Source organism: Ovis canadensis, chromosome 5 (assembly GCF_042477335.2).
Source record: "Ovis canadensis isolate MfBH-ARS-UI-01 breed Bighorn chromosome 5, ARS-UI_OviCan_v2, whole genome shotgun sequence".
Classification (NCBI taxonomy): Eukaryota; Metazoa; Chordata; class Mammalia; order Artiodactyla; family Bovidae; genus Ovis; species Ovis canadensis.
This window is the reverse complement of record NC_091249.1, coordinates 70561128-70587989: the sequence shown is the minus strand read 5'-3', so window position 1 is coordinate 70587989 and position 26862 is coordinate 70561128. Positions and strand designations below refer to the sequence as shown.

Genomic DNA, 26862 nt, shown 5'->3' with positions numbered 1-26862 from the left:
GGAAGACCTAAACCTTGCTTTAACTGCCTTCCAACAAACTAGTTCAGGCCCACCCAGGATAACCTCCCTTATGATTCTATTAAAGTCAACAGACTGGGGCCTTTAACCAGGTCTGCAGAGTCCATTATAACAGCATGTAGATCACTGTTGGGCTGAACACGCGAGAACCTGTACGTGTGTGCAGAGTGGCTGCTTTCTCTCTTTTGTCCCTCAATTCGCCTGAGAGAATGAACCTTGTTACCCCACCACAACCAGAAACATTTTAGAAATGTTGCGCTTTACCAAGTTAACATTTCACAGAGCTTCCAAAGTGAGCATGTGGACAGAGGGAGACAGACACGTAACCATACTAGGGAGGATGAGACTGACAGTTTTTTGGGGGGTGGGGGAGGGGTGCCTCTATGAAGTAGCAGGTGGATTACATCATCTCCCATAGTTTTCTTCCTTTCTTTGTTGATAAATTCACAAGTTCAAAGGCATTTAAAATGAAAGTTAGGTAGTAACTGGCCACAGGATTTGAGATTAAAATCTAGGCCTGTTGTTTGTTGTTTAGTTGCTAAGTCATGTCCAACTCTTTGCAGCCCCATGGGTGTAGCCTGCCAGGCCCCTCTGTCCATGGGATTTCCCCAGCAAGAACACTGGAGTGGGTTGCCACTTTCTTCTCCAGGGGATCTTCCCAACCCAGGGATTGAACATGCCTCTCCTGCATTGGCAGGTGGATTCTTTACCACTGAGTCACTGTCTCACTCTTACATTCCAGGAAAATGCCCTGTATCACAGTATCTTAAGTGTATTCCTAGAGGTACGGTCAAGGTGCTATGGATACATAGGTAGGAAGGATCATGAAAGAAGGGCTGGAACATTTCATACAGAAAGTAACACGTGGATTGGCCTTTGAAGGAAGTATTGAGTATTTTCTAATGGAGAAATTTCAAGCTCTGTGTCACATGAATAAGAAAGAGGCTGTGGTTATGGGACTTTCAAGTACCCCCCACCCACAGTTGTAAAGGACATCTTATCCCATGTCTTTTGCAGCTCAACACACATCCAAAAGCACCTCCTGGGGCACCATGTGTCTCTTTGTCAGCCCTCTCACAGTGAGCCTAGCAATTGGCAAAGCCCTCCATGAGTATTTGCACATTGGCTTTTTTTAAGCTTTTAAGAGAGGAAGATCCCTCGGAGACCTCTCTGGAGATTTTCAGTGTGTTGCCATCAGGCAGCAAGTCCTTTCTGCTGACAAGATCTGGATGGCTTGTAATCACTGCTTTCTATCCAAAGATTAAATTCAGACTTTGGAATAAAGATTTCAGATAAACTCTTGCTCCCTAAAACAGAATCCAGCTCTAATATGCCCAGTTTTCAAGGTCATGATAAGGCTATTCTCCACTTTCAGTATTGGCAGACTTGAAGTGCTATCTGAAAAGCCTCGACTGCTTTTGAACATGGGTGTCTTACCCAGGTAAATCTAGAGTCCAGTCTCTGACTGACAGGCAGACTGGCCGCCTGCTGGCTCTGCTATCAGTAGTTGGCTTAGAAAGGGGAGGGAAAAAATCTTCTCAGTATCAGCAAAATTAGCAGAGATAAAGACAGAAGCATATGAGAATATCTTCAAAAACTCACAAACCTAATACATATAAAAGTTATCTTTGGAAAAAAAGACATGTTTTCTTTGAAAGTCTGGATTATTCAATCCACTGCAAAAACATTTAATAAATAACTTTTTCTCCACTGTCTTATTCGATCATCAGAATTTCTCAGACTAACAGAGTTAACAGAATGATACCCATTCAAAGGCAAAGAAATTGAAATCCTGAGAGAGAGAAAATGACTTTCCCGTATCTTGGAGCAAAATAGAGTTGGAAACAAAATGAATTCTAATCTTTTGGCCCCACTTGTTACAATTGCAGTATTTATCACAATATTGTCTTCAGCTTTACCCAGAGATGCGGTTCCTGGTTTCTCAATTGTCTCATAGATGGTTCTAAGCCAGGGAAACTACTTTATTCACTGTCTGTTTTCTTGGTTTAATAATATGGATTCATTGTAGATATTATAAAATGACCTATAATCTCACCACCCAATTTTGTGTATATACAAGGAATTTTCATCACAATTTTAATGCTGGTTAATTCCACAGTAGGGCTCAGAAAAATAAGGAAAATTTTTTAAATTCTTAATTTATCTAGAAAGTCGTATTCTGTTCAATCTACGGTCATACACAAACAGAAACACACACACGTGTGCACACATACACACTGCCCATTCACACATATACTTTCTCCCTTCCCTGTTTTGTCTATTTAACAGTTATTACTACCTAATAAACTATATATTCTATTTCTTTATCTAGCTTGTTTAGTGACCATGTTCCCTTCTAGAAAATAGGATCCATGGTTCAGGGGATTTTTTGATCTGCTGTGGTCACAGCTCTAGCTCCTGTGCCTGGAATCTATCCCCGGCAGATTCTTTGTGAATATTTATGAAATACATGAAGGAACAAATGGGTGAACCCAAGCTAGCATTATTAAAGGACAATTTAATACTAGCCTTAAAGTCAAAGCCCCCTGTAATATGTATTTTCTTCCATCCTGTTCTGTCTCTCTCTTTCTTTTTACATGGCTATGATCAGACTGTATATATTTTGTATCTAACTTACCTCACCTAAAATTATACATATGTATGCTGCTAAGTCGCTTCAGTCGTGTCCGACTCTGTGCGACCCCATAGACGGCAGCCCACCAGGCTCCCCTGTCCCTGGGATTCTCCAGGCAAGAACACTGGAGTGGGTTGCCATTTCCTTCTCCAATGCATGAAAGTGAAAAGTGAAAGGGAAGTCGCTCAGTCGTGCCTGACTCTTAGCGACCCCATGGACTGCAGCCTACAAGGCTCCTCCGTCCATGGGATTTTCCAGGCAAGAGTACTGGAGTGGGGGTGCCATTGCCTTCTCTGATACATATGTATAATAAGCATTAAAAAAAAATCTTGTCTTTTTCAATCTTAAAATAGTACAACTTCACTGAAAGAAAATGTAGAAATGAAAAAACTGATAATTGAAAAGAAATTCATAGACCCACCCCAGTAGAAATATCAATGACATTTGGTAGTTTTGCCTTTTAGGCCATCAGTTTCAGAGTATACATTTTAAATGACATTATGGTCACACTATAGATAGAATTTTTCCTTCAAGTTGTTTAACAGACCTGGCATTTCATTGCATAAACAATTTAATGATATCAACCAGAATTTACTCAATCATTTCCCTGTTTCTGTGTATTAAGGTTGTTGTCAGTCTTTTTCCTTTACAATGTTTCTATATACATTTTTATAGAAAACTTTTCCAAATTTGGGATCAAGGAAATGATTCTTGAATGGTCCCCATCTCCCCTTGAGCATCCTACCATAACCCTCTTCATCTCCTTACCCCACCGCTGATGTAATTTATGGCCTTGGCTTTTTATTTGTTTGAAGCTGATCCCTTAAGAGGTGACCTCCTAGTGTCTTCAATTATTATTTTAAATGATGCCTTAGGCCATTGCCTGGCACAGCAGTGCCCTCACCTTCCCACCTCCTGCCTTCCAAGCGTAGAGCTCAGCTGCCAAACTGGCTGTGCCCCCTCCCGTCCCCAGCACTGCCCCCAGTCCCAGCAGAGAGGCATATTAACCCCTTTTGTTAGCAGAGGTAATTTGCCTGGGCTCAGCATTAATAAGGAATGCCATAAGCAGTTGGGGTCAGGATGAACAGATCTGTCAAGCCCCAGGGTTAATTTAATAGCAATCTGTTGGCTGTCTGCCTTGTATATTAGCCGTGAATCCATTGCTCTGTTTTGCCTTTGCTGTTTAGTTCTTTGGGACAACAGGGAAATAATTTGGATAGAGAGCTCGAAAAGATGAGGAAGAGAAAATTGACTGTCAACATGCATCATTCCATTTCCAAGATAATACAGGGAGCCAGGCATTACCCCTTTCCTTTCTGCTTCCCTCCCAGCATGAAGGGCACACCCACACATGCCGGAGGTATGTGTCTCCCTTGAGAGCTGTGTAGGAAAAAGACTGACTTTACAGAGAATGCATGTAAAATGCTCTCTTGTCATCCCCACACACTGTTGAATTTTTGGAAACTAGACTCCTCCTAAATGTTTTTAGAACTCAGAAAATCCTCCATCAGTTAACAATTCAAGAAATCCTTTATCATGTTTCTGTCTCAACTTACATTTCCTAAAAAAAAAAAAAAATCACATCAGAGAACACAAAAATCCTAGGTCAGATGCTGGGTCCAAATTCTGGTTCTGAAAAATATAGTGCCCAGAGTGGTGGGCGAATTGAACAAGCACCAGCTCCAAGCAGAATCCCTCTCAGATAAGCCAGGGGAGTTTCAAAAGAGCCAGAAATACATTGCTGGGAAAGGCCGGCTCTGTGGGGGCCATTCATCAGTGAAGAAGGATGGCATGTGGTCAGGAACCAGGCTCTAGAGTCGAACAAACCTGGGTTCAGACCCAGCTCCACCCGCTACCATCATATAACATTAAGTAACGTACCTCAGTCACTGTTTCCTCTGCTCGAGAACAGGTCTGTTAATAATATTAGCATCATAAGGATGAGGTGAAGATCAAATGAGACAGTGCATGGCACTTGATGAATATTGGCAACTACTTTTTATTTTCGTATTATCTTCCTTGTTGTCCTTATCATCACAATTACTAAAAAGAGGATTGGAGTCATGGCTTTCCTCCGGAACCCCATAAATTCAGACCCAAAGAAGTACTCTATTTAGTCACAAGGAAGATGCTTGGGTGTGAGGGATGGTGGGCAGGCTTGGAGGTCCAGGATGGATGGCGGGGAAGGAGAGAGGAAGGGTCCAGAGGCAGCAGCCCTAAGCACACTCAGTTCTCATGGTGTTCTTGAAGGTGGAGGATGCTCCTGGTTTCATATATATGTTTAAGCACTTCATTTTCACACGTTCTAACTTGCGAGCTTTATTTTTAGGTGAGAAAAAAAGTAACCAATGTAGATGTAGCACCTCCCCTCCCACACAGCCAAGATCCTTTCCAGTTGAGCTTGTTTTTAGAGCTTTACTGGTAGAGGTTGAGAAAGCTAACACCAGATTTTCTTGCCCTATTTTGGGAAAAGAGAAACATGCTCACTGGCACAGTGGAGTATGGAGGCTCTTTCTGGAGGGAAATGAGATCTGACAACAGCTGAACACTAACCTCTGCTCACCCTACCCTGTATTGTGGCCACAAAGCCCAGGGCATGCATGGGTCGGGGGCTGGGGAGAACCCCAGAGCTGCAGCTTGGGGCCTTCTTCTGGGGGAAAACAGGCTCCTGTTCCCCAGCACATGATGCTAACTGTGATAATACTTTAAACTCTGGGAGCAGTTGAGTTGAAAGGTAGTATTTCATGAGTCCAGGGGACCTACATTCTCCAGAGACACAAGTAATATCTGCATCTGGGTTGCTGAGGGAAATTGTAGCAAAAGGTAATGTTAGTTCAATCTCAAGCTAATTTTAGAAAGAACCCAACAGGATTTATAAGAGATAATTGAAGGAGAAAGAGGCACAACCAGATACGCAGCCATTATTGCATCAAACTACATGCCAGAGCATGGGTGATGTTTGCTAATAGATGACTACTTTGTTAGCGCTAATGTGACTAAAAATATCAGTGCATTTACTCACTACTTTCTTAAACTCTAAGGAGGAGATTAGGCCACCAACCTCACAAAAAAACATAGACTTTTATCCATCCCAGTCTAACAGCATTGTCTGTCTCAAGTTATTGCTTGTTGATTCAGTGCAGTGTTTTCCAAAATGTGATTCGTAAGTTCCTGGCAACACACATAAATGTGTTCATTTTAATTATTAAATGCCTTTATTTCAGGTGTGTTATTTAAAATGTAACTAGCTTATTAAGCTGATGATTTCATGAATATTGGATTGCTGATTATGAGGCTGAGTAAAGAAAAAAGTAAGTCGATTTAAGTTCACCCATAGAAACAAATGTTAAGTTGAAAAATGCTACCTGGTGATAAACAGGTGGGGCAAAATCACAAATATGGTTCAAAAGTGAGAATCATTTTGGTTCACAGCATCCACATCAAGAGACCTCTTCCTATGCAGGTTCTCAGACAGCAAGCCCTCAGGCACCTTCCTACCTGCACCCAGGTCCCCCACGCTCTCAGTAGGGATGTGAAATGGATCAGCACAAACTCACTCCCACTAAAGGTGTTTGTTTCTATTAGGTCACCATCGTATTGATAGATGAAAGGCCTAATGTTTCATTTCAGTACACAGGATATGTTCCTTAAAAATAGAGGTATGATGATTCTTCATCAAAAAGGAAAAATACTCAGGACAAAACAAGGAAAACAATGATAAAACTAAGGGTGTATTACATGGGAGGCCAAAACTATCCTGCTGTACAGTTGGATGGCTTCTTTTTAATACTTGAACTCCCACACAAGCTCTAAAGCAAATCACAGTTTATGGAGATTTGAGATCCTGTATATCTTCAGTAAGAGAAATTTTGCATAATTACTAAAAAGTGCAAATCTTGCACCTGGGATAAAATCCTACTACTGCCACTCTTTAGCCATGTGACTTGGGGCACGTTACTTACATACTCTGAGACTCTGTTTCCACCCTTTAAAAAACAGGGATAAGTAAAGTGTTGATTAGAGAGCTGTTATAAGGATTAAATGAAAGGAAGCACACAACATGCTTTGCACAGCGATTGACCTTTAGTCAGTGCTCAGTAAATGGTGGCAGCTGTTATTATTATAATTTCCTTGACATATTATTTTTTTATTTTATTGCAGTAAAATTATTTTATAATTTTGTGTTAGTCTCTGCTGTCCAATGAAGTAAATCAGCTATAAGTATGCCTATGTCCCCTCCCTCTTGAGCCTCCTTCCCACCCACCCCCATCCCACCCAGCCAGGTCATCACAGAGCACCAAGCTGAGCTCCCTGTGATATACGGCAGCTTCCCACTAGCTGTCTGTTTTACACATGGGGTGTATATATGTCAGTGCTTCTCCCCCAATTTGCACCCCCCCCCCGCCTTCCCTGTGTCCACAAGTCCGTTCTGTCCATTTGTGTCTCTATTCCTGCCCTGCTAATAGGCTCATCAGTACTATTTTTCTAGATTCCACATATATACATTAGTATATGATGTTTCCTTTTCTCTTTGTGACTTACTTAACTGTATGACAGCCCTAAGTTCACCCACATCTCTACAAATGATCTAATTTCTTTCCCTTTTATGACTGAATACTATTCCACTGTATATGTGTACCAAATCTTCTTTATCCACTCATCTGTCATTGAACATTTAGGTCGCTTCCATGTCCTGGCTATTGTAAATAGTACTACAGTGAATGTTGGGGTATACATGTCCTGTTAAATTATGATTTTCTCAGGGTATATGCCCAGTAGTGGGACTGCTGGGTCATACGGTAGTTCTGATTTGAGTTTTTTTAAGAACCTCCATAGTGGCTGTCTCAATTTACATTCCCACCTAACAGTTCAGGAAGGTTCCCTTCTCTCCACACCCTCTCTAAAGATCTAAGGGGTTTTGTGGGAGAAGATTCACAGTCTGCCCTAGATATAATTTATCAGCCCAGGAGTTTGGTTAAAATTTCAAATATATCAAATTATTTAGTTGTGATGGGACTGGTTTCTTAACCACTGTTGTAAAATGAGAAATGAAAGCCCTTGCAGCCTGGCACAGCTTAGCCTGACTGCATGAGCAGGTAACATTACTGTGGATGGAGCATCTACATGTTACGGGTGATGGAACCCTAATTAGGGCCTGGGAAGACCTGAGGTCTAGTTCTGCCTTTGGCCACTGAACACCCCTGGGCCTCATCTGCGTGGGTCCAGTGATAGCTGCCTGTCTGCTCAGAGTCCTGATGAGGATCCTCCGTGTGTGCTCAGTGCTGACCTGTTCCTCTAGATAAAGCGACGATGCTTAGTCACCGCTAAGGCACCCCTCCCCGTGGTCCCCTCCTTGACTCGTCTGTGCCAGATATCGTGGACATCAAGCCAGCCAACATGGAGGAGCTCACGGAGGTGATCACGGCGGCCGAGTTCCACCCCCACCACTGCAACACCTTCGTGTACAGCAGCAGCAAAGGGACGATCCGGCTGTGTGACATGCGGGCGTCGGCGCTGTGTGACCGGCACACCAAGTGTGAGTAGCCAGCCGCCCCGGGGCTGATGGAGTGGGTGCGCCGCCGGCCCCTGACATGCAGAAGAAGCAGCAGGAGGGCCTGGGGGGCGTTGCTGTCCTTCCCCACCTCAGACACACCAGGAGTAAGAAAACTACACATGTGTTGTCCTGACTCAGGAGTCAGCTCCAAGTCTGGTGTTTGAGTAAAGAGAAAACCTCATGTCGAATCCCACCAACACTGGCTTTGGGCCGTGGAATACAGAGGTGAATAAGACATGAGTCCTGTCATCATCACATTGTGATATGATCTGAATTACGTTTTAAGATCCCTCTTGCAGCTCTGGGGAAACGAGAACCTGAGGACGAGAAGCAGGGTTGGGAAGACCAGTTAAGAGAGGGTTGTGCTATCAGGCAGGAGACTTGGGTGGCCTGGACAAGGACAGGGTATAAAAGTGGAGAGGAGTGGGTGGGTTCTGGATGGATCTTGGCAGTAGAATGAGCTGGACTTGCTGGACAGTGGGGGAGCCTGCGAATATACAGGCATCGAGAATCGCACCTGGGTGACTAGGTTCATGCTATAGTGTGTATTTGGAAGTTGTTGAGAGTAGATCTTAAGAGTTCTCATTGTAAAGAAACTGCAGCTCTGCATGGTGATGGATGCTAACTGAACGTAAATATTTGCACTGTATACATATATCAAGCCCTTAGGTTGCATGAAACGAATATACTGTTATATGTCAATTATATCTCAATTTTTTTAAAAAAAAGGAGCAGCTGAGGGGCAGGGATTATTAGCTTCGTGGAGAGGGTGAGGCTTTGAGAAGCAGCACCCTAGAAGGCGCAGTGGTTCTAGTGGGCACTCGGGAGGGCTTCAGAGAGGGGGGTGGGGTCGAGTTCCCCAGGCTCACAGGCCTAGGGGTCATGCTGGAGTTTTCATGGTGTTGATGGCACACAGTGGCTCCAAACTCATGGGGGCTGAGTGGTTGCCGGCCAAAGGCTAAGACCAATGTAAGCAAGGGAAGCAAGAACCAGGTGTAGTGGACAGGATGGACCTGGGGCTAGTGGAGAGGTATTCTAGAAAAGAAAACACTTCCTGGAGTAAAGGTTACTGGAGGGCCGCCGTCATCCGTACCCAGGGTCAGGCTAAAGAAAGTGCAGCACCCAAGATGCTCAGGAGCCACAGGATCTGTGTATCTGGCCAGCACCGTCTTCCGGGGCCGCTCTGCCACTGCAGCTTGCCGTGAAGAACTGGGAAGGAAGCCCTCTCTCCCCCAAAGCCCCAGTTTTTTCATTTCAATTCCTAGTGACGTGAGTGAAATGACGATGTGGCTGGGAGTGGGGTATGAGGTGTGGCTGGGAGTGGGGTGACCATCTGGATCATTTTGATCATGTCCATGTACTCCTTTGCTGTGAGGAGTATTGCCCAGGGGAGCTGGTCTGACTGGTGTGGTGGGCTGTAGATCATGTGGATCCTGGAGTCATACAGACCCAGGTCAGAGCCAGGCTAATCTCTTATTAGCCATCTGACTTTGTCCAACTTTCCCTTACCTTTCTGAGCCTGTTTTCTCATATGAAAAATAGGTAAAATAATATCGCCCACCTCATGGGTTTGTTGCAGGGCTTAAATGAGATAATCATTAAGAACTGTTAATGAGATGTGTCATACTAAGTGTATTTGATGCTTCTGGAAGATTTTGATTCAGATGTTCCACATGTCTAGTACTCAGTAGTCGTGTGTAGCTACTATATTGGACGGTGCTGACTTAAGACTGACCTAAGACATTTCCTTCATTGCAGAAGGTTCTCTTGAAGACTACTGATCTGTACTATTGGCTCCTGAGGACGTGGACTTGTTCTGTTTTGTTCACTGTTGTTTCCCCAGCACCTAAATTAGTACCTGGCTCGTGATAGATGCTTTATCAATGTTTGTTAGTGTCTGTGCTGATATCGATCTTTGAGCCAACAAGGGAGGCTGATATGGCTGGTATCTAAAGAATGACTTGGAGAAGGAACACGTGAAGTTCAGGAGGAATGCGAGAGCCTGATCATAATGGCCATGATAATGGACTTAAATTTTGTTTCAAACTCAGTAAACAGCCACTAAAGTAACCAGAGGACTAATCTGACTACAATTATTGTTTTGGAGAAGTTGCTTAGACTGCAGAAGAAGGATGGATATTGGGTTCTGTCTGGGAGAACAAAGGGACACAAGGAAAGAGGTTAGGAAGATCCTGTAATGAACACAAGGATTTCTTAACAATGCATTGTTAAATTAAGGGCACAGGATTCTTTCTTTGGTGGAGGTGGCTGTCCTATGCATTGTAGAAGGCTTTTCACAACTAAAGATGACTCCAGACATTGTGAAATATCCTGGGGTGAAAATTACTTCTAGCTGAGAACCGCAGATCTAGACTAAAATTTATTGGCAGGTCTTCAACACAATCTTCTTGTATCTGTGATCTGTCCGTTACATATAAGCATTCTGAGGGGTACAATGGAAAGGTAAGACATCTCCCAACACTCAAGCAATGTCAAGTTTGGCTGATGGGGCAAGATGTACCCTGGACACCCAAATGAGTGGTGGAGACAATTAGGGGCGTGGACATTCACAGGGGCGTGGGACATTGGAGGGAGACCTCAAAGTGGGGAGGCAGAGGCTGAGGAGTCATTTGAAGCACAAGTAGGATTTGGTTAGGTGAGAAACAGACAGAAGGGTGTTTTTGGCCATGCACACAAGGGCACGGCCTTCAGAGCAAAAACCTGAAGTTAGGAAGTGATGTAGCACCTTTAAAGAGTCTTAGCAAGAAGTGTTAGGCTTGGGTTAAAGAGGAATATGGAGAAAATGAGGTCAAATAGGTATGAAGGTTTATATCAAGTCAGTAGTTGAATATATGTGTCAAAAGTTTATGCCTCCATTCATTCATTCACTGAGTACCTGCTCTATACCCAGAGTCTGGCTCCTCTGATAGCTAGTCCTTCTTAAACTTCTGCACCAGGTATAGCACTCCCAGAGCCAGACCATGAACCTCGCTGCTGTGAAGGAAGGGCAGTGAAAAGCAATTCAGCCTCTCTGATGTGCTCTGGGTGGCCTGGCCTCTCAGCAAAAGCAAAACGCCACACACCTGGCAGAGGCCCAACACCTGAGGGGACATGCTGACCACAGACGATTTTCTTTGAAGTCTTATTTTTCCATCTGAAAATTTCACATAGGTTTTACATTTTATTCCCATAAAATGACTACTTTCCACTTAATTTAATATTTACATTTCTGCTGCTGCTGCTGCTGCTGCTAAGTCAAATCAGTCGTGTCCGACTCTATGCGACCCCACAGACGGCAGCCCATTAGGCTCCCCCGTCCCTGGGATTCTACCCATCCCCAAATTTCAAACAAAATTAACATTTCCAAAAGATGCAACATTTATCTGTGGCTTCCTATACTACTTCGTGCACCCTCATATCCTCGTCCTCCTCCTCCCTGACCTCCAAGGATACATACGTGAGCCCCAGTTTGAGAAGCACAGTGCCTAGTATGTGAAGAGCAATTGGAGATCACTTGGTTGGAGAACAGAGTTATAGAATTTATATTTTACGGAAGATTAACACAGTGGTGGTAGGAAGAAACAGAATTAGAAGGTTGTGCTTTTGTCTCAATACAGTGGAAATTCATAACCTAGATAAGGATGGTAGCTATGGAAATAGAAGAGAAAGAAAAGGGAAAAATAAACATTTTCTTTTAAAATAACTGTGGGGATGTAAAGCAATATTAGAGGTTGGCATTCATCACACATGGATATTATTCACTATCCTTCCCCTCTAGAGGAAGACATGAACTGAATCTATTGGGTTGACCAAATAATGCATTCAGACTTTTTCATAAGATGTTACAGAAAACCCCAAGTGAACTTTTTAGCTAACCCAATATTTTGCTCACATTGTATCACAAAGGACTGACATACAAACAGGTGCTCAGTAAATATTGATTCCATAAATAAATTTATGCCTGAGGGTTGAAATAAATGACATGTGGATTGTGGACTCATAAGAAGACATGTGGAAAGAGAGTGAGGGGGTGAGGACCAGTCTGGGACATGGTCCCAGCTGTATGGGAGGTGACATGAGTCATCTAACTGGGCTTGAAGGGCCACCAACCCAAAGTGGATGGCAGAGATGGCACGAGAAACCAGGTGTGTTCACAGCCCAGTGTGGCAGATACCAGCCTGGGCTCTGGCATCAGACAGACTCACACAAGGGCTGGATAGTGAGGAGGAAGCTGCCTAGAAGGCTCGGTGAACTGTGAACTCAAGATGGAAAAAGGATAAGGCCTTAGAAAGTTCCAGAATTAGAATGGCTTAGAGCAGAAGCCTCAGAATCAGAACTCAGCTCTGACACTCAGCAGCTGCGTGACCCCCCAAATCAGGTTATTGAATCCCTCTGAATCTCAAGCTCCTCCTTTGAACATAGAGATAATAAATACTGTCTCATAGGGCTGGTTATTCATGAGGAGTAACTGTCATTGCGTATCGAAGAGCCAAGCCCTGAGTCAGGCACATGGAAGTCAGCAGACGTCAGCAGCTGTTACCACAAGTTACTCCTCCTGTGCGTGCATGCTAAGTCACTTCAGTTGTGTCCGACTCTTTGTGACCCCATGGACTGTAGCCCACCAGGCTCCTCTGTCCATGGGATCCTCCAGGCAAGAATACTGGAGTGGGTTGCCATGTCCTTCTCCAGATACTCCTCCTGAGTGCCCCCGATTTGAGGCTGGCGGCTTCAAGGAGGTCGAAACTCCAACCCTCCTTCCAGATACAGATATGTAAGCCCCGTTATTCATTTATTTAACTAGTACTTATTGACCACAAACTATATGTGAGGTCCAGTAGTACCTGACTCTGGGACACAGTGATGAGCAAAGCCAGGTCTGCTTTCTTCCTTCTAGGAGCTCAAGGTCAGTATTGGTGAGGGTCTGCAGAGAAATGGAGCCGATAGGAAATATATATATTTTACACATATATATGTATAATATATATACACACATACATATACACATACATATACACATACATATGCATACATGTGTGTATGCACGTATTATATATGTGTATATAAATATGAAATAATTGTTAGAAGTATTTGGGTCATGCAATTAGGGAGACCAACAGGTCCCAAGACCTGCAGTGTGCCTGCAGGAGACCCAGAAGAGCTGAGGAAGAACTTTTAACGCACAGACCGGCAGGCTTGTGGTCCAAGAAGAGCCAATGTTCCAGTTCAACAGCGAAGGCAGGGAAAAATTGATGTCCATGCCGGCAGGAGTCAGGCAGCAGAATTTTCTCTTACTGGAGCTTTTTGTTCTATTCGGATCGTCACCTGATGGAATAAGGCCCCACCCCCATTAGGAAGGACAATCTGCTTTACCTAGTCTGTTAATTTAAATGTTAAATTCACTTAAAAACAACCCTCCAAAAACTGCAGGATTATGTCTGACCAAATATCTGGCCACCCCATTGTCCAGTCAAGTCGATGCATAAGATGAACCATCACACTGTCTGAGGAAGGAAGATGCATTCATCAGAGAATCCCAGATAGATATGACATCACGACTGTAATAAGTGGTATGAAAACAGGCTTGTGGTGCTGGGAAGGGATATAACAAGGACCTTATAACAAGGACCTTATAACCCAAGGCAGTGACCTCTGGGCTTGTGCCTAAAGATGGAGAAGCTCCCTGAGGAAGATACTGGGGAGAATCACTGAGCCCACACATCCAGGTGTCCCTGGAGGCTGCTCCTCCCTACAGTCTGGGTCGCACGCAGCCCTGGAGAAGCAGAACCCAGTGGACAGTCCCTAGGGAGGCCAGGAGCTAGCCGGCCATTTGCAGACCCCTGCTGCATCCTTGCCTCCCCGCGCCCCATCCAAACACCGACAGCACTAGGAATTGCCAGCCGCCAGCCTCCTAATCTAATTAAGGAGCGAACGAAATTCATTTTCTTGACTCAGTCCAAAGCGCCGACCTTCCTCGGTGAGCATCTCCCTTTGTTTGGCTGCTGCAGTGGCGGCGCCAGCTCCCGCCAGCTGAGAAAACAAGTTCAATCTGACCTCGCGCCTGACATTTCATATTGATTTTCTCCATCCTCCTCCAACGCCAGCCTTCCGCAGACCATGGTTCAGCCTGGGTGTGCAAACGGAATTGAGACAGTTCATCAGAGTTCAAAATGAAAAGCAACATTGGCTTTCGGAGATGAGCTCTGAGAAGGAGGGTATTTAATAACCGTCGGTGTTTAATCAAAATGCCGAGGAGATTCGTGCTATCAGAGCTGCATATATTAATTTCCATATGTCCCTCACTCTGCATACTCAGCAGGGGTTGGAAAGGATGATTCTCTTCCTCATCTCTCGATTTTTTTTTTCTATCGCTCCTGGCAGTAGTGACAAGGGTTGTGTTTGCAGTTTGAGATTCTAATGCCTGAAACAATAGGGTGCTGATGGCAGCAGCAGGGGCTGAGCTGAATTTTGCTTTTCCCTTTTAATGTGTGAGTTTTGGGAGTTGGGGCTTCCCTGGTGGCTCAGTGGTAAAGAGTTCACCTTCTAATGAAGGAGACACAGGTTCGATTCCTGAGTCAGGAGGATCTCCTGAAGGAGGAAATGGCAACCCACTCCAGTATTGCTTAGAGAATCCCATGGACAGAGGAACCTGGCAGGCTACAGTCCATAGGGTTGCAAAGAGTCAGACGCTTAGCAACTAAACAACAGCAATTAGGAGTCGAGTGAAAAAACTGGCCAGATATGGTGAATGACAACCAAGGAAATGAGAGAGACATTAAATTTAAACTCCATTCCAAGCCCCACAGGAATCTGGTCCCTGTCCACCTTTCCATCCTCAATCCCTTGTAATCTGACCACAATGGCCTGCTTTCTGTACCTTCGGCACACTCAGCCCTTTCCTGTCTCAGGCCCTTTGCACAGCCTCTCCCCTGCCTGAAATGCCCTCCCACAGTTCCCTCCCTTGTCTGGACTACTCTCATTTTTTTAGGTCTCTGGGAAAATACCTCTCAAAGAGGACTTCTCTGTTTCCCTATCTTCACTCTATTTCTACTACATCACCCTACTTTATTTCCTTACATATTTCTTAGTTCTCAGCTATAGACATTTTTCTTTCTCTGTCTCCCTGACTAGAATGTAGACTTCATAAAGGGATCTGTGCATGCTGTGTCACTTCAGTCCTGTCCAACCCCATGGACTATAGCCCACAGGCTCCTCTGTCCACAGGATTCTCCAGGCAAGAATACTGGAGTGGGTTACCACGCCCTCCTCCAAGGGATCTTCCTGACCAAGGGATCGGACTTGCCTCTTATTACATCTCTTGCATTGGCAGGCAGATTCTTTTTACCACTAGCACCACCTGGGAAGCCCCCATAAAGGCAGGAACTTTATTTCTTTTACCCGCCACTGCATTACTAACACTTAGCATAATGCCCAGCTATAAGTGAGGCTTCACTGAGCAACTGTGGTGGAAAGGCAGGCAGGTGGGAAAAGGCAGTTGAAAGAAGGGGTTTTCAGTTGTGAGAGTTGTTATAACAGTACCATGGGCTGGGCAACTTAAAAATCAAAATGTAATTGTGTCCCTGTTCCGGAGGCTAGAAGTCGTGGACCAAGGCGTCACCAGGGCTGGCTTCCTCTGAAGACCGTGGAGAAAGGCTGTCTTCCAGGGCTCTCCCCTTGGCTTGCTACTGACCATCCTCTCCCTGTGTCTTCATGTCATCTTCTCTCTGCATGTGTCTGGGTCCCAAATATCCTTCTTATAAGGACACTAGTCATACTGGATTAGGGTCAACCCTCATGACCTCATTTTTAAAATTTAATTACAGCTTTAAAAATCCTACCTCCAAATGTGGTTATATTCTGAAGCCCTGAGGATTAGGACTTCAATGTAAGAATTTGGCAGAGGGGGTACACAATTTGGCCCCTCGTAGAAGACCTGAAAATCATCCAGAGCACAGTCCCTGGGGCTGACAGATCCAGGGGTGGGTTCTGGGTTTGTTCGCCACAGGCAGCCTGAGCAGGTTGCCAACGCTGATCCTTTCCTAAAGGTGGTGAGGGTGAAAAGTGGGCATGGACCCGGGGCGCTTGGTGCAACCCCAACCTGTCATGAGCACAGAGTGCTTGTGGCTCTTATTGAACGAGGTGGGGACCAGAGGACAGGGGCAATAAGACCTGTACGTGGAGCCTCTGCACCTCCCCAGGTGTTCTCTGGTGATGATGTCTGGGTACTTTCATGTGGTGTGGAAGCATAATTTCTCTCTGAATAAAGGGGACTTGAACTGATTTTCCTGGAGGAGGGCATGGCCATCCACTCCAGTATTCTGGCCTGGAGAATCCCATGGACAGAGCAGCCTGGTGGGCTACAGTCCATGGGTCTCAAAGAGTTGGACATGACTGAAGCGACTTAACATGCATACAGGCAGGAACTGATTTTAGAGGTGATGAGGTGCTAAGAGGTCTGTTTCCTACTCAAAAATCATGCATAAGCATCCTGAGTAAGCAGTGTTTAACAGCATATAAGAAAAGCAGAAGCTTAGGTGTATGGGATTGCCAGATACACACCACTGAATATAAAGTAGATTTAACAAAATAAGCAAGAACCTAAGGTATAGCACAGGGAACTGTATTTCATATCCTGTAATAATCTACAGCAGAAAAGAATATGAAATATATATATATATATAACTAAATCACTTTGCTCTACACCTGAAACTAACACAGTATTATAAATCAACTCTCCTTCAATTTAAACAAGTCATTTTAAGAAAACTAGCAAGTGGAATCCTCAAATGGGAGTGGGAATTGAGAAAGGGGTTCCATGAAGGGCCATAGAGATGTGACTTGCCAGCGACCTTTGGACGCAGTTAAAGATGGAACATGCTGGGAAAGGCTTTTGATAAATGTTAAAGCAGGATGCAGGGTTACAAACCCATCCTGAATTCAGCAGTGTGAAGATAAGGACAAGGGGTTGTTCATGAAAGGGATGATGTCAGGGCACTGAAATGCAGGCAGTTTTTCTATTTTCCAGATTCTCCCCAAGGTTGCAGTTTTACTTCTTTAATTGGAAGAAGCTTGGTGGCTAACCAGAGAGCCTGCTGGGTGCCGCAGCTTCAAGATGGACAAAAGGGATTCCCTCCACACACACCCTGGACAGCACCTGTTTTAGGTCCTTAGGATGGGCAAGGCAGTGTGGAGCCTAGGATGAAGTCTCCTGTCTTAGTCCATTCACGCTGCTGTGATTGAATACCACAGATTGGGTGGCTTAAACAACAGACCTTTGTCTCTTGGCTCTGGAGGCTAAGAAGTCCAGGATAAGGCACTAGCAGATTCAGTGTGTGGTACAGACCTGCTTCTTGGTCCATAGATGGCCATCTTCTTGCTGAGTCCTTGCACAGCAGAAGGATGTGAGGTACCTTGGAGTCTCTTTTTCATAAGGGCACTAATCACATTCATGAGAGCTCCACCCTCATGACCTAATCACCTCCCCAACCCCTCTTCAGATACCATCACACTGGGTGTTACATTTCAGTGTAAGAATTTCCTTTTTGTTTTTTTTTTTTTTGGCTACACCTGATCTTAGTTGTGGCATGAGAGATGTTCATTGCAGCATGTGGGCTCTTAGTTTTGGAATGTGGGATCTAGTTCCCCAACCAGGGATTGCACCTGGGCCCCCTGTATCAGGAGTGCGGGGTCTTAGCCAGTGGACCCTCAGCATACAAATGTAAAGGGCCACAGTCATTCATTCTATAGCATTGCCTAGAAGCACAGCCCAGATCATGTCACCTTTGTTTCTTCCCTTCTGTCAAACTAAACTGAGAGTAAACTCACAGATAGGGCCAAATCAGGGGAGGAAAATCAAAGTGGTATTCACTGTTAGTCGACATCCATGACCTAACTGGGTGATCTTAAACAGGTTACTTAACCTGTGTCTATATTTGCTCACCTATAACATATGACTAGTAGCAGCACTTACCTTATTATGGAGCTTATGAGGATTAAATGAGAAGACACCGTGAAGCCTTAGAACAATGCCTGGCCCGTGAAAGAGCTCCATGTTAGTTATGGTTGCAAAGGTGATGCTGTCTTATTTCCCTTCCACATGTGTCTACTAAGACCAGGAATGGGGTGGGAAGTAGCCGTGGTCATTATGTAATCATGGCAGCAGGCTTAATCACAGCTAACTTCAGAGGCATTTACAATATTAAGAGAGTAAGCCAAGGTCCTGACAACCCTATGGGGGCCAGATGATTATTAGTCACATTTGATAGATGAGGAAACTAGCTAAGAGAGGAAATGATACTCTTACGGCCACCAGAGAGCAAGTGACAACTGGGGTTTGATCCAGACACACACCTCTTAACCAGGACTCTAGAAATCACTTATTCAGCTAAGATTTATTCAACACCTACTCATTCCTGCCTTTAGGGAGCTTTCCTTCTAGCAGAAGATATATAAGTATACAAATGAGTGAAGTATTAATAATTTCTGACATTGAAAGAAGCTATAAGAAAATTAAAGGACCGAAGAGTTGCTGGTGCAATGCTATTTCCCTGGGGTGGTGAGGGAAAGTCTTGGAATTGAGGCCTGAATTATCAAAAGGAGCCAAACAGAGAACACCGGAATAGGAAGACCCTGACACAGGAACAACCGTGTGTGAGTACCCAGAAGTGAAAAGACCTGTGCTTGGAGACTGATGTGCTGGGGACCAGTGTGGAGGGTGAGGCTGAAAATGTACACTGGACCCAGAGCATGGGGAGCCTCATGGGGAGACCAGACTGCTGGGTTTCATTCTAAGTGTGACAGAAGCTAATAGACAGCTCTAAGCAGGGAAGTGAATACTCTGTTTATGGTCCTAAAAGAATTCTGAAAAAAGATTGGCAAGCCTAGAAGCACTGAGACCAGTTAGGAGGCTCACGCCATGATCCAGAATTAAATGATAGTTGCTGCGACAGGTGATAGGGGTAGTGATGGGGTGATGAGTGGATGCACATAGAATCTACTGAGGCGGTCAGGCTGAGAGGACTTGCTGAGAGGCTGAAAGTGGAGAGGTGACAGAAAGGGAGGTTTTGCTTGGAGCTGCCAAGGGTATAGTGGTAACATACCCTGATGAGACAGGAAGAAACAGGTTTGACGTGCAAAGACCAAGGGTTCTGTTTTGGATATGTTTAGATTGAGATGCCTGTGATACACCCAGTTAGAGAAGTCTGATAATAGTTGGATACCTGAGTCTGGAAGTCAGGGAAGAGGTCTGGGCTGGAGGATAGAAATGCAGGAGTCATGAGTATCTCATGGTCTTTAAAGCCTTGTAGGAAAGAGGTGCAGATGCAGAGTCCAGGATGGAGGCCAAGCATTTACCAGTGGGGTTGGGGGAGAAGCGGGCAGCCTCTTATAAGAGACTGAGGATGAGCTGCTAGGGAGGTAAGAGAAGGAGGAGCAGAGTTGGACGGAGGGAGTGGTAGGCATATAAGCCAAGAGAAGAGAATGATTCAGAAAGATGCTGGGATCAATTGTGTCAGATGCTTCTGAGAAGTCAAGAAAGGTGAGAGCAGAGAAGTGAGTATACGATTTGGTCTGTTGGAAATCTCTGGACATTAACTAGTTAATTAAAGTCAAAGCAGCTAGCAGACTGACTGCCTGGCACATAGAAGGTTCCCAGTGCACATCTGCTGGATGAAATCAATGGCTGTGTGAGCACCAGGCTCAGTGTTTGATGACACAGGACAGGTTCCTTGGTTACATCTTAATTCTTCATCATTTGGCCAGACCTGCCAGGGATGCGGGAGCTTGGTGGGCTGCCATCTATGGGGTCGCACAGAGTCAGACAGGACTGAAGTGACTTAGCAGCAGCAGCAGCCCCACTCATTACCTGCCCTAGAGGTCCCATCCTGTTGTCAGGGAGTGGCTTGTGCTGGGGACTTGCAGGAGGGGAGGCTGGCCTCACAGGGTCTTGAAGGCCAGAGTGAGGAGCCAGGGCTCCTCTAAGCAGTGGTGATGGGCAATCCTATGGCACCTGTCCTCTTGTATTGCTCTACTGGCCACTGTGCTTCCCAGCGCCATTCTATCCTTGCCCCAGGGCCCTTCCACACCGGCAAATAGGCAGCTCGAGACATGGCCGCAGAAATTCCCTCCATCAGATAAAATCAAGATGGGCTGGCTGTCCGGGGTAGTCAGCAGCAGCCCTGCCGTGCACTTAAATCTGCCTGTCACGGGCCTGGTGTGCACAGAGTCTGACTTTTCCATGCTGTGGGCAAAAGGTATAAGCACTTTTAGCCTGAAAGTCTGAGATGTGTTAGTGAATAGTGTCATCAGTGGGAAAACAATTTGGTTTTCCGTGTGAAAGGGGCAAAGTTGGATGCCTAACCTAACAATCTAAATCAGAAATTCCATCTTCCCCACCAAAGCTGCATCTAGTGAAAGGGTCTGAGTATTAGATTTGAGCCCTTCTGTAGTTCAATTAAGTCTCAGAGCAACCAAACCAGATTGATTTTTAGTAACTCCAGATTACAGATGAAGCACAGAGAGGTAAAGAAACTTACCCCACAGCCTGGATGGGAGGGGGGTTTGGGAGAGAATGGATACATGTGTATGTATGGCTGAATCCCTTCGCTATTCACCTGAAACTATCAAAACATTGTTCAAAAAAGAAAGAAAGAAACTTGCCCCAGATCACAGTGAAAGACCCAAGTTTTGAGCCCACGTCTGTCTGCTTCCCAAATCCTTTTCCTGGGTATATCTGATAGCAGGAGAAAGAGTGTGATCTTTTTCTAACATCCAGAAGGATAATCACAGAATTCCATTGCATACAGTTCCCATGGGTTGGATTCCTCAACACAGCAATTTCTGATGGCAGCATAACTCTGCCTTTACGCAGAACATGAAATCCACTGTCTCATTCATCACCTTCATCTATAAACTTAATTGCCGAGTCCTGGCTTTATAGGCCACTGGACCCCTTAATAAACCTATGGCTCATTCCCCTGATCTCTGATGGAATGTGTCCAAAGGCATCAGCCCTGGCTACAGCTGCAATGCATCATCAAACCTCCGAGGTTTGACACAGCTTCTGAAAGGGGTTCAGTATTGACTGGGGGTGTAATTAACAGTGTCTGTTTCAGGGGAGTTTGGTTAGGTTAAAACAACAAAACCTTTTATTAAAATGATTTTGCCTGATGACAGGATTACAAACACACACAGACACCCACCCGCCCCCCTCCTGGAGAAAAGCCAGAGCCTTGCTCCAAGCTGCAGAATTCACTGAACCCCGCCCCGCAATCCAGCATCTACCCCGTTCAAGCTTAGTGGCAATTAGCAGCAGAGCAGGCAAGGCCCAAGCCTCGCAGTAAAAATAGAATCCCTCCCCTCTTCCTCATTTCCATTTTTGATTAATTTAACCAGTTCTGTCAATTAGTCATCCTGGAGACTCCATTGAGTGGATTTTACTAAGAAAGGGAAAGCTTATTAATTTTGGAGGCAAGTGTCATTCATTAGCAGTTAACACTGTCCCAGGCCCTGCCCTCTCCCCCTCGAGGGGTCTTGGCTAGAAAGGCAGGGGAGGCTGGCACTGGCTCCGGTGCATGGCTGCAGCCCCAGAGACACACAGGACAGGAAAGCTTGGCCTCAAGGTTAGATGTGACTGTGGCTGCTCTGTGCTTGGCGTGTCTCAAGGGCACTTGCCTATCATCGTTGTTTGTGACAAGCCATCACTGACAAAGCAGTCATAGACACTGGGTGAGCATTTTCAACGTGAAGTTTGAGAGAACCCCTGTCAAGGGGATACCTGGAGAAATTTTCCCCAAGGAGGGCCGCTGGCCAGACAGAGCCTGGGGAGGGCTCTGAGCAGGGCAGGATGGGTCTTAAAATAGCCCATCTCTCCCTGCCGGTTGTTGCTGTTTAGTCGCTAAGTTGTATCCGACTCTTTTCAACCCCATGGAGTGCAGCACGCCAACTATCTCATCTTCTGTCACCCTCTTCTCCTCCTGCCTTCAGTCTTTCCCAGCATAAGGGTTTTTTCCCAGCATAAGGGTTTTTTCCCAGCATAAGGGTTTTTTCCCATGAGTTGGCCCTTCACATCGGGTGGCTAAAGTATTGGAGCTTCAGCTTCAGTATCAGTCCTTCCAATGAATATTCAGGGTTGATTTCCTTTAGGATGGACTAGTATGATCTCGTTGAAGTCCCAAGAGACTCTCAAGAGTCTTCTTGAGACTATCCCACCAGAGAGGATATCAAAGCTCACATTTCCTCCTTGTATTTAGTTTCCTGTAGCTGCTGTACTGTAGTTCTGTATGTCAGAAGTCTGACATGGATCTCATTGGCTAAAATCCAGGTGTTGGGAGGGCTGTGTTCCCTTCTGAAGACTCTAGGGGACAATGTTTCTTTGCCTTTTGCACCTTTGTGAGGGCATCTGCACTCCTTGGCTTATGGTCCCTCTCTCCGTCTGAAAGCCGGCAACAGGGGAACACAGCCTTCTCATGTCTGCCGCTCTGACTGTCCTCTTCCACCTCCCTCTTCCACTTTTAAGGACCATTGCCGTTACACTGGGCCCACACAGGTAATCCAGGCCAATCTCCTTATTTTAAGGTCAGCTGATGAGCAACTTTGATTCCATCTACAGTCTTAATGCCCCTTTACCAAGAAAGGGAACATATTCATGGGTTCTGGAGATTAGGACATGGACATATTTGAGAAGTCATTATTCTGCTACCATACTCTTCAAGGTCACCAAGTAGGCTAAGTGCCCTCCATCAGAGCATGTGATATGACAGGTTGAAATTACCTGTTTCCGTTTCTGTCTGTCCCTGCATATTATAGTTCCTCCATAATGGCTAAGGCTTTTTATTTTTCCCTTCGACACTTTACTTAGTGGAGCTACTAAGTAAATGCTTGCAGGACAGCTAGAGTAGGCACCCAGAGCTCCTCTTTACACAGATGAAGAGGTTCACACTGAAGAGTGGCTGACCCCATCCGGGTTCACTCATTACTAGTTTTGGGAATGCTTTGGAATTTGTAGACAATTGAAGAGGGGTCTATGAAATGATGGTAATCAACCTACTATTCATTTATTTAATATCTATTGTTGCTACTGTGTGCCAGGGGCTGTTTCAGGCACTAAGTAAATGGTCCCTCCTGCCCATATGGCACTCTATCCAGGTACAGTATGAGAGACAACAAGCACAGAGGTGAATAAGATAACACAAGATTTGGTGAAAGTGTTTCTGGTGAAAGTGTTTCTGCAGCCGCGGATGCAGAGGCTGTGAATCTGTGCTGTGCTTGGCAGGTCAGGGCAGAAGGAAAACCAATCTGGCTGCCAGTGGTATCAGGAGAAGGAGCACGATGAGGGGAAACGAGAGGAGGAGGAGGCTGGTGGCTCAGATCTCAGGAGAAGTCTACACTCAGGGTAATCACTCCCAACACCCCTGGATCCTCATCCCTGTTGGAGTCTATGAAAAAGGCTTGGGAGCTAGGCAACATAGCCCTGTAGGCAAAGGGAAAGAATTTAGCTTTTATTTTATTTAAGAAGGAAAATTTGGTAGGGTTTTAAGGAATAACATGTAATGTTATTCGGTTCAGTTCAGTAGCTCAGTCGTGTCCGACTCTTTGCAACCCCGTGGACTGCAGCACGCCAGGCCTCCCTGTCCATCACCAACTCCTGGAGTTTACTCAAACTCATGTCCATTGAGTTGGTGATGCCATCCAACCATCTCATCCTCTGTCAGCCCCTTCTTCTCCCACCTTCAATCTTTCCCAGCATCAGGGTCTTTTCAAATGAGTCAGTTCTTCGCATCAGGTGGCCTAAGTATTGGAGTTTCAGCTTCAACATCAGTCCTTCCAATGAACATCCAAGACTGATTTCCTTTAGGATGGACTGGTTAGATCTCCTTGCAGTCCAAGGGACTCTCAAGAGTCTTCTCCAACACCACAGTTCAAAAGCATCAATTCTTCAGCGCTCAGCTTTCTGTATAGTCCAACTCTCACATCCATATGTGACTACTGGAAAAACCATAGCCTTGACTCAATGGACCTTTGTTGGCAAAGTAATGTCTTGGCTTTTTAATATGCTGTCTAGGTTGGTCATAACTGTTCTTCCAAGGGGTGAGTGTATTTTAGTTTCACGGCTTCAGTCACCATCTGCAGTGATTTTGGAGCCCCCAAAAATAAAGTCTGTCACTGTTTCTGCTGTTTTCCCATCTATTTGCCATGAAGTGATGAGACTGGATGCCATGATCTTAGTTTTCTGAATGTTGAGCGTTAAGCCAACTTTTTCACTCTCCTTTTTCACTTTCATCAAGAGGCTCTTTAGTTCTTCTTCACTTTCTGCCATAAGGGTGGTGTCATCTGCATATCTGAGGTTATTGATATTTCTCCCGGCAATCTTGATTCCAGCTTGTGCTTCATCCAGCCCAGCGTTTCTCATGATGTACTCTGCATAGAAGTTAAATAAGCAAGGTGACAATATACAGCCATGACGTACTCCTTTCCCTATTTGGAACCAGTCTGTCCAGTTCTAACTGCTGCTTCCTGACCTGGATACAGATTTCTCAAGAGGCAGGTCAGGTGGTCTGGTATCCCCATCTCTTTAAGAATTTTCCACAGTTTGTAGTGATCCACACAGTTATACTTGTAAATATATCACTCTATGGCTATGAAGAAAATGAAGCATCAGAAGCAAGAGTGGGTGCTGGGAGAAGAGTTAGAAAGCCATCAAGATGGTCCAGGCAAGAGGTGATAGTGGCTTGGACTAGATTAGGCTCATTTGGGCTACATTTTGAATGTGAAGTTAACAGGAGGTTTGTTTGTGTGTTTTTTTTTTTTTCCTTTGGAGTATACTTGATTCCAGATGGTAAAGAATCTACCTGCAATGCGGGAGACCTGGGTTTGATCCCTGGGTTGGGAAGATCCCCTGGAGGAGGGCATGGCAGCCCACTCCAGTATTCTTGCCTAGAGCCTGGTGGGCTACAGTCCACAAGGTCACAGAGTTGGACATGACTGAGTGCCTAACACTTTGACTTTTCATAGTTGATTTACAGTGCTGTGTTAGTTTCAGGTATACAGGAGAGTGACTCAGTTATACAGATAGACATATCTATTCTTTTCAAAATTCTTTTACCATTTAGGTTGTTAGATAATATGAGCTGAGTTCCCTGTGCTGTACAGTAGGTCCTTGTTGAAAGTGAAAGTCACTCAGTCATGCCCAACTCTTTGCAACCCCATGGAATAGTCCATGGAATTCTCCAGACAAGAATACTGGAGTGGGTAGCCATTCCCTTCTCCAGGGGTTCTTCCCAACCCAGAGATCGAACCTAGGTCTCCTGCATTGCAGGTGGATTCTTTACCAGCTGAACCACCAGGAAAGCCCGAGAATACTGGAGTGGGTAGCCAATCCCTTCTCCCGGGGATCTTCGCACCCTAGGAGTTGAACGGGGGTCTCCTGCATTCAGGCAGATTCTTTATCAGCTGAGCTACCAGGGAAACCCAGGTCCTTGTTGGTTATCCATTTTAAATACAGTTGTGTGTATATGTCAGTCCCAAACTCCAGTGAATCCCTCCCCCTTTCCCTTCCCTCCTGGTAACCATAAATTCATCTCTAAGTTATGAGTCTGTTTCTATTTTGTAAGTAAGGTTTTTTGCATCATTCTTTTTGATTCTGCATATAAGTGCTATCATATGATATTTGCCTTCCTCTGACTCACTTCTCTTAGTGTGATAATCTCCAGGTTCAAAACCCAGAAAAAACCAGACATGGAAGGTGAGGTTGAGGGAAAAATCTAGAATGATGCCAGCACATGCCTTGATGAAGGGCAGTGAATGAGTGGGCAAAGACTAGGGGAGGGACAGTATGGCGTGGAAACACAAATTCCATGGACTGGAGACTCACGAAAAAGCAAAGCATAAAATGGTTAACTGTTTACCTTTTACTGTTTGGGCTTCCCTGTGGCTGAGACGATAAAGAATCTGCCTGCAACACAGGAGACCCAGGTTTGATCCCTGGGTTGGGAAGATCCCCTGGAGAAGGAAATGGCAACCCACTCCAGTATTCTTGCCTGGAGAATCCCATGGACAGAGGAGCCTGACTGGCTACAGTCCATGGGGTCGCAAAGAGTCAGACATGACTGACTAACATTTTTCATTTTTCACTCTTTTTTTTTTAAACTGTTTAGCACTTTACCATTTACAAAACCCCTTCTTATCTGTTATCTTTTATTTATTTACTGGCTGTACCATGCAGCACATAGAATCTTAGTTTCCCAACCAGGGATCAAACCCACACCCCCTGCAATTGAAGGGTACAGTCTTAACCACTGGCCCTCCAGGGGAGCCCCTCATCTGTTATCTTAATTGGTCTTCATAAAACCCTTTGAGTTCAGAGTCTTTCTTCCTTTCTACAGCTTGAGAAAATCAAGCCCCAGAAAAGATGAATCTAGTACACTGACAAAGATCATGGTTTACCATGGGTTTTCTTGCTTCATGTAATGAATTCAGCCACCTTCAGTGCTTGGCCAGCACTGGAGGATACAGAAGGGAAGGAGGGACTCTCTCGTGTGTAATTGACACATGTTTAAGTATATCAGCTAATTTAAGCCCCCTGTGCGGTTCACATAATTCTATTTTGACAGCTCTGTAGGTGGCATCGATAACTGAGTTGTGAGATCAGCTGTCCAGTCAA

The 26862-nt window shown here is 45.0% G+C and overlaps 1 protein-coding gene across 11 annotated transcripts in view; it reads left to right on the top strand.

Annotated features, from left to right (window-relative positions):
* PPP2R2B (protein phosphatase 2 regulatory subunit Bbeta) overlaps positions 1-26862 on the top strand; it is a 478597-nt gene that overhangs the window by 409850 nt on the left and 41885 nt on the right. For all 11 annotated transcript variants that reach the window (XM_069592340.1, XM_069592342.1, XM_069592347.1 and 8 more), the window contains one exon: positions 8025-8189. In XM_069592340.1, coding sequence (XP_069448441.1) covers positions 8025-8189 — 165 coding nt within the window. The remainder of the gene's footprint in view (positions 1-8024; positions 8190-26862) is intronic.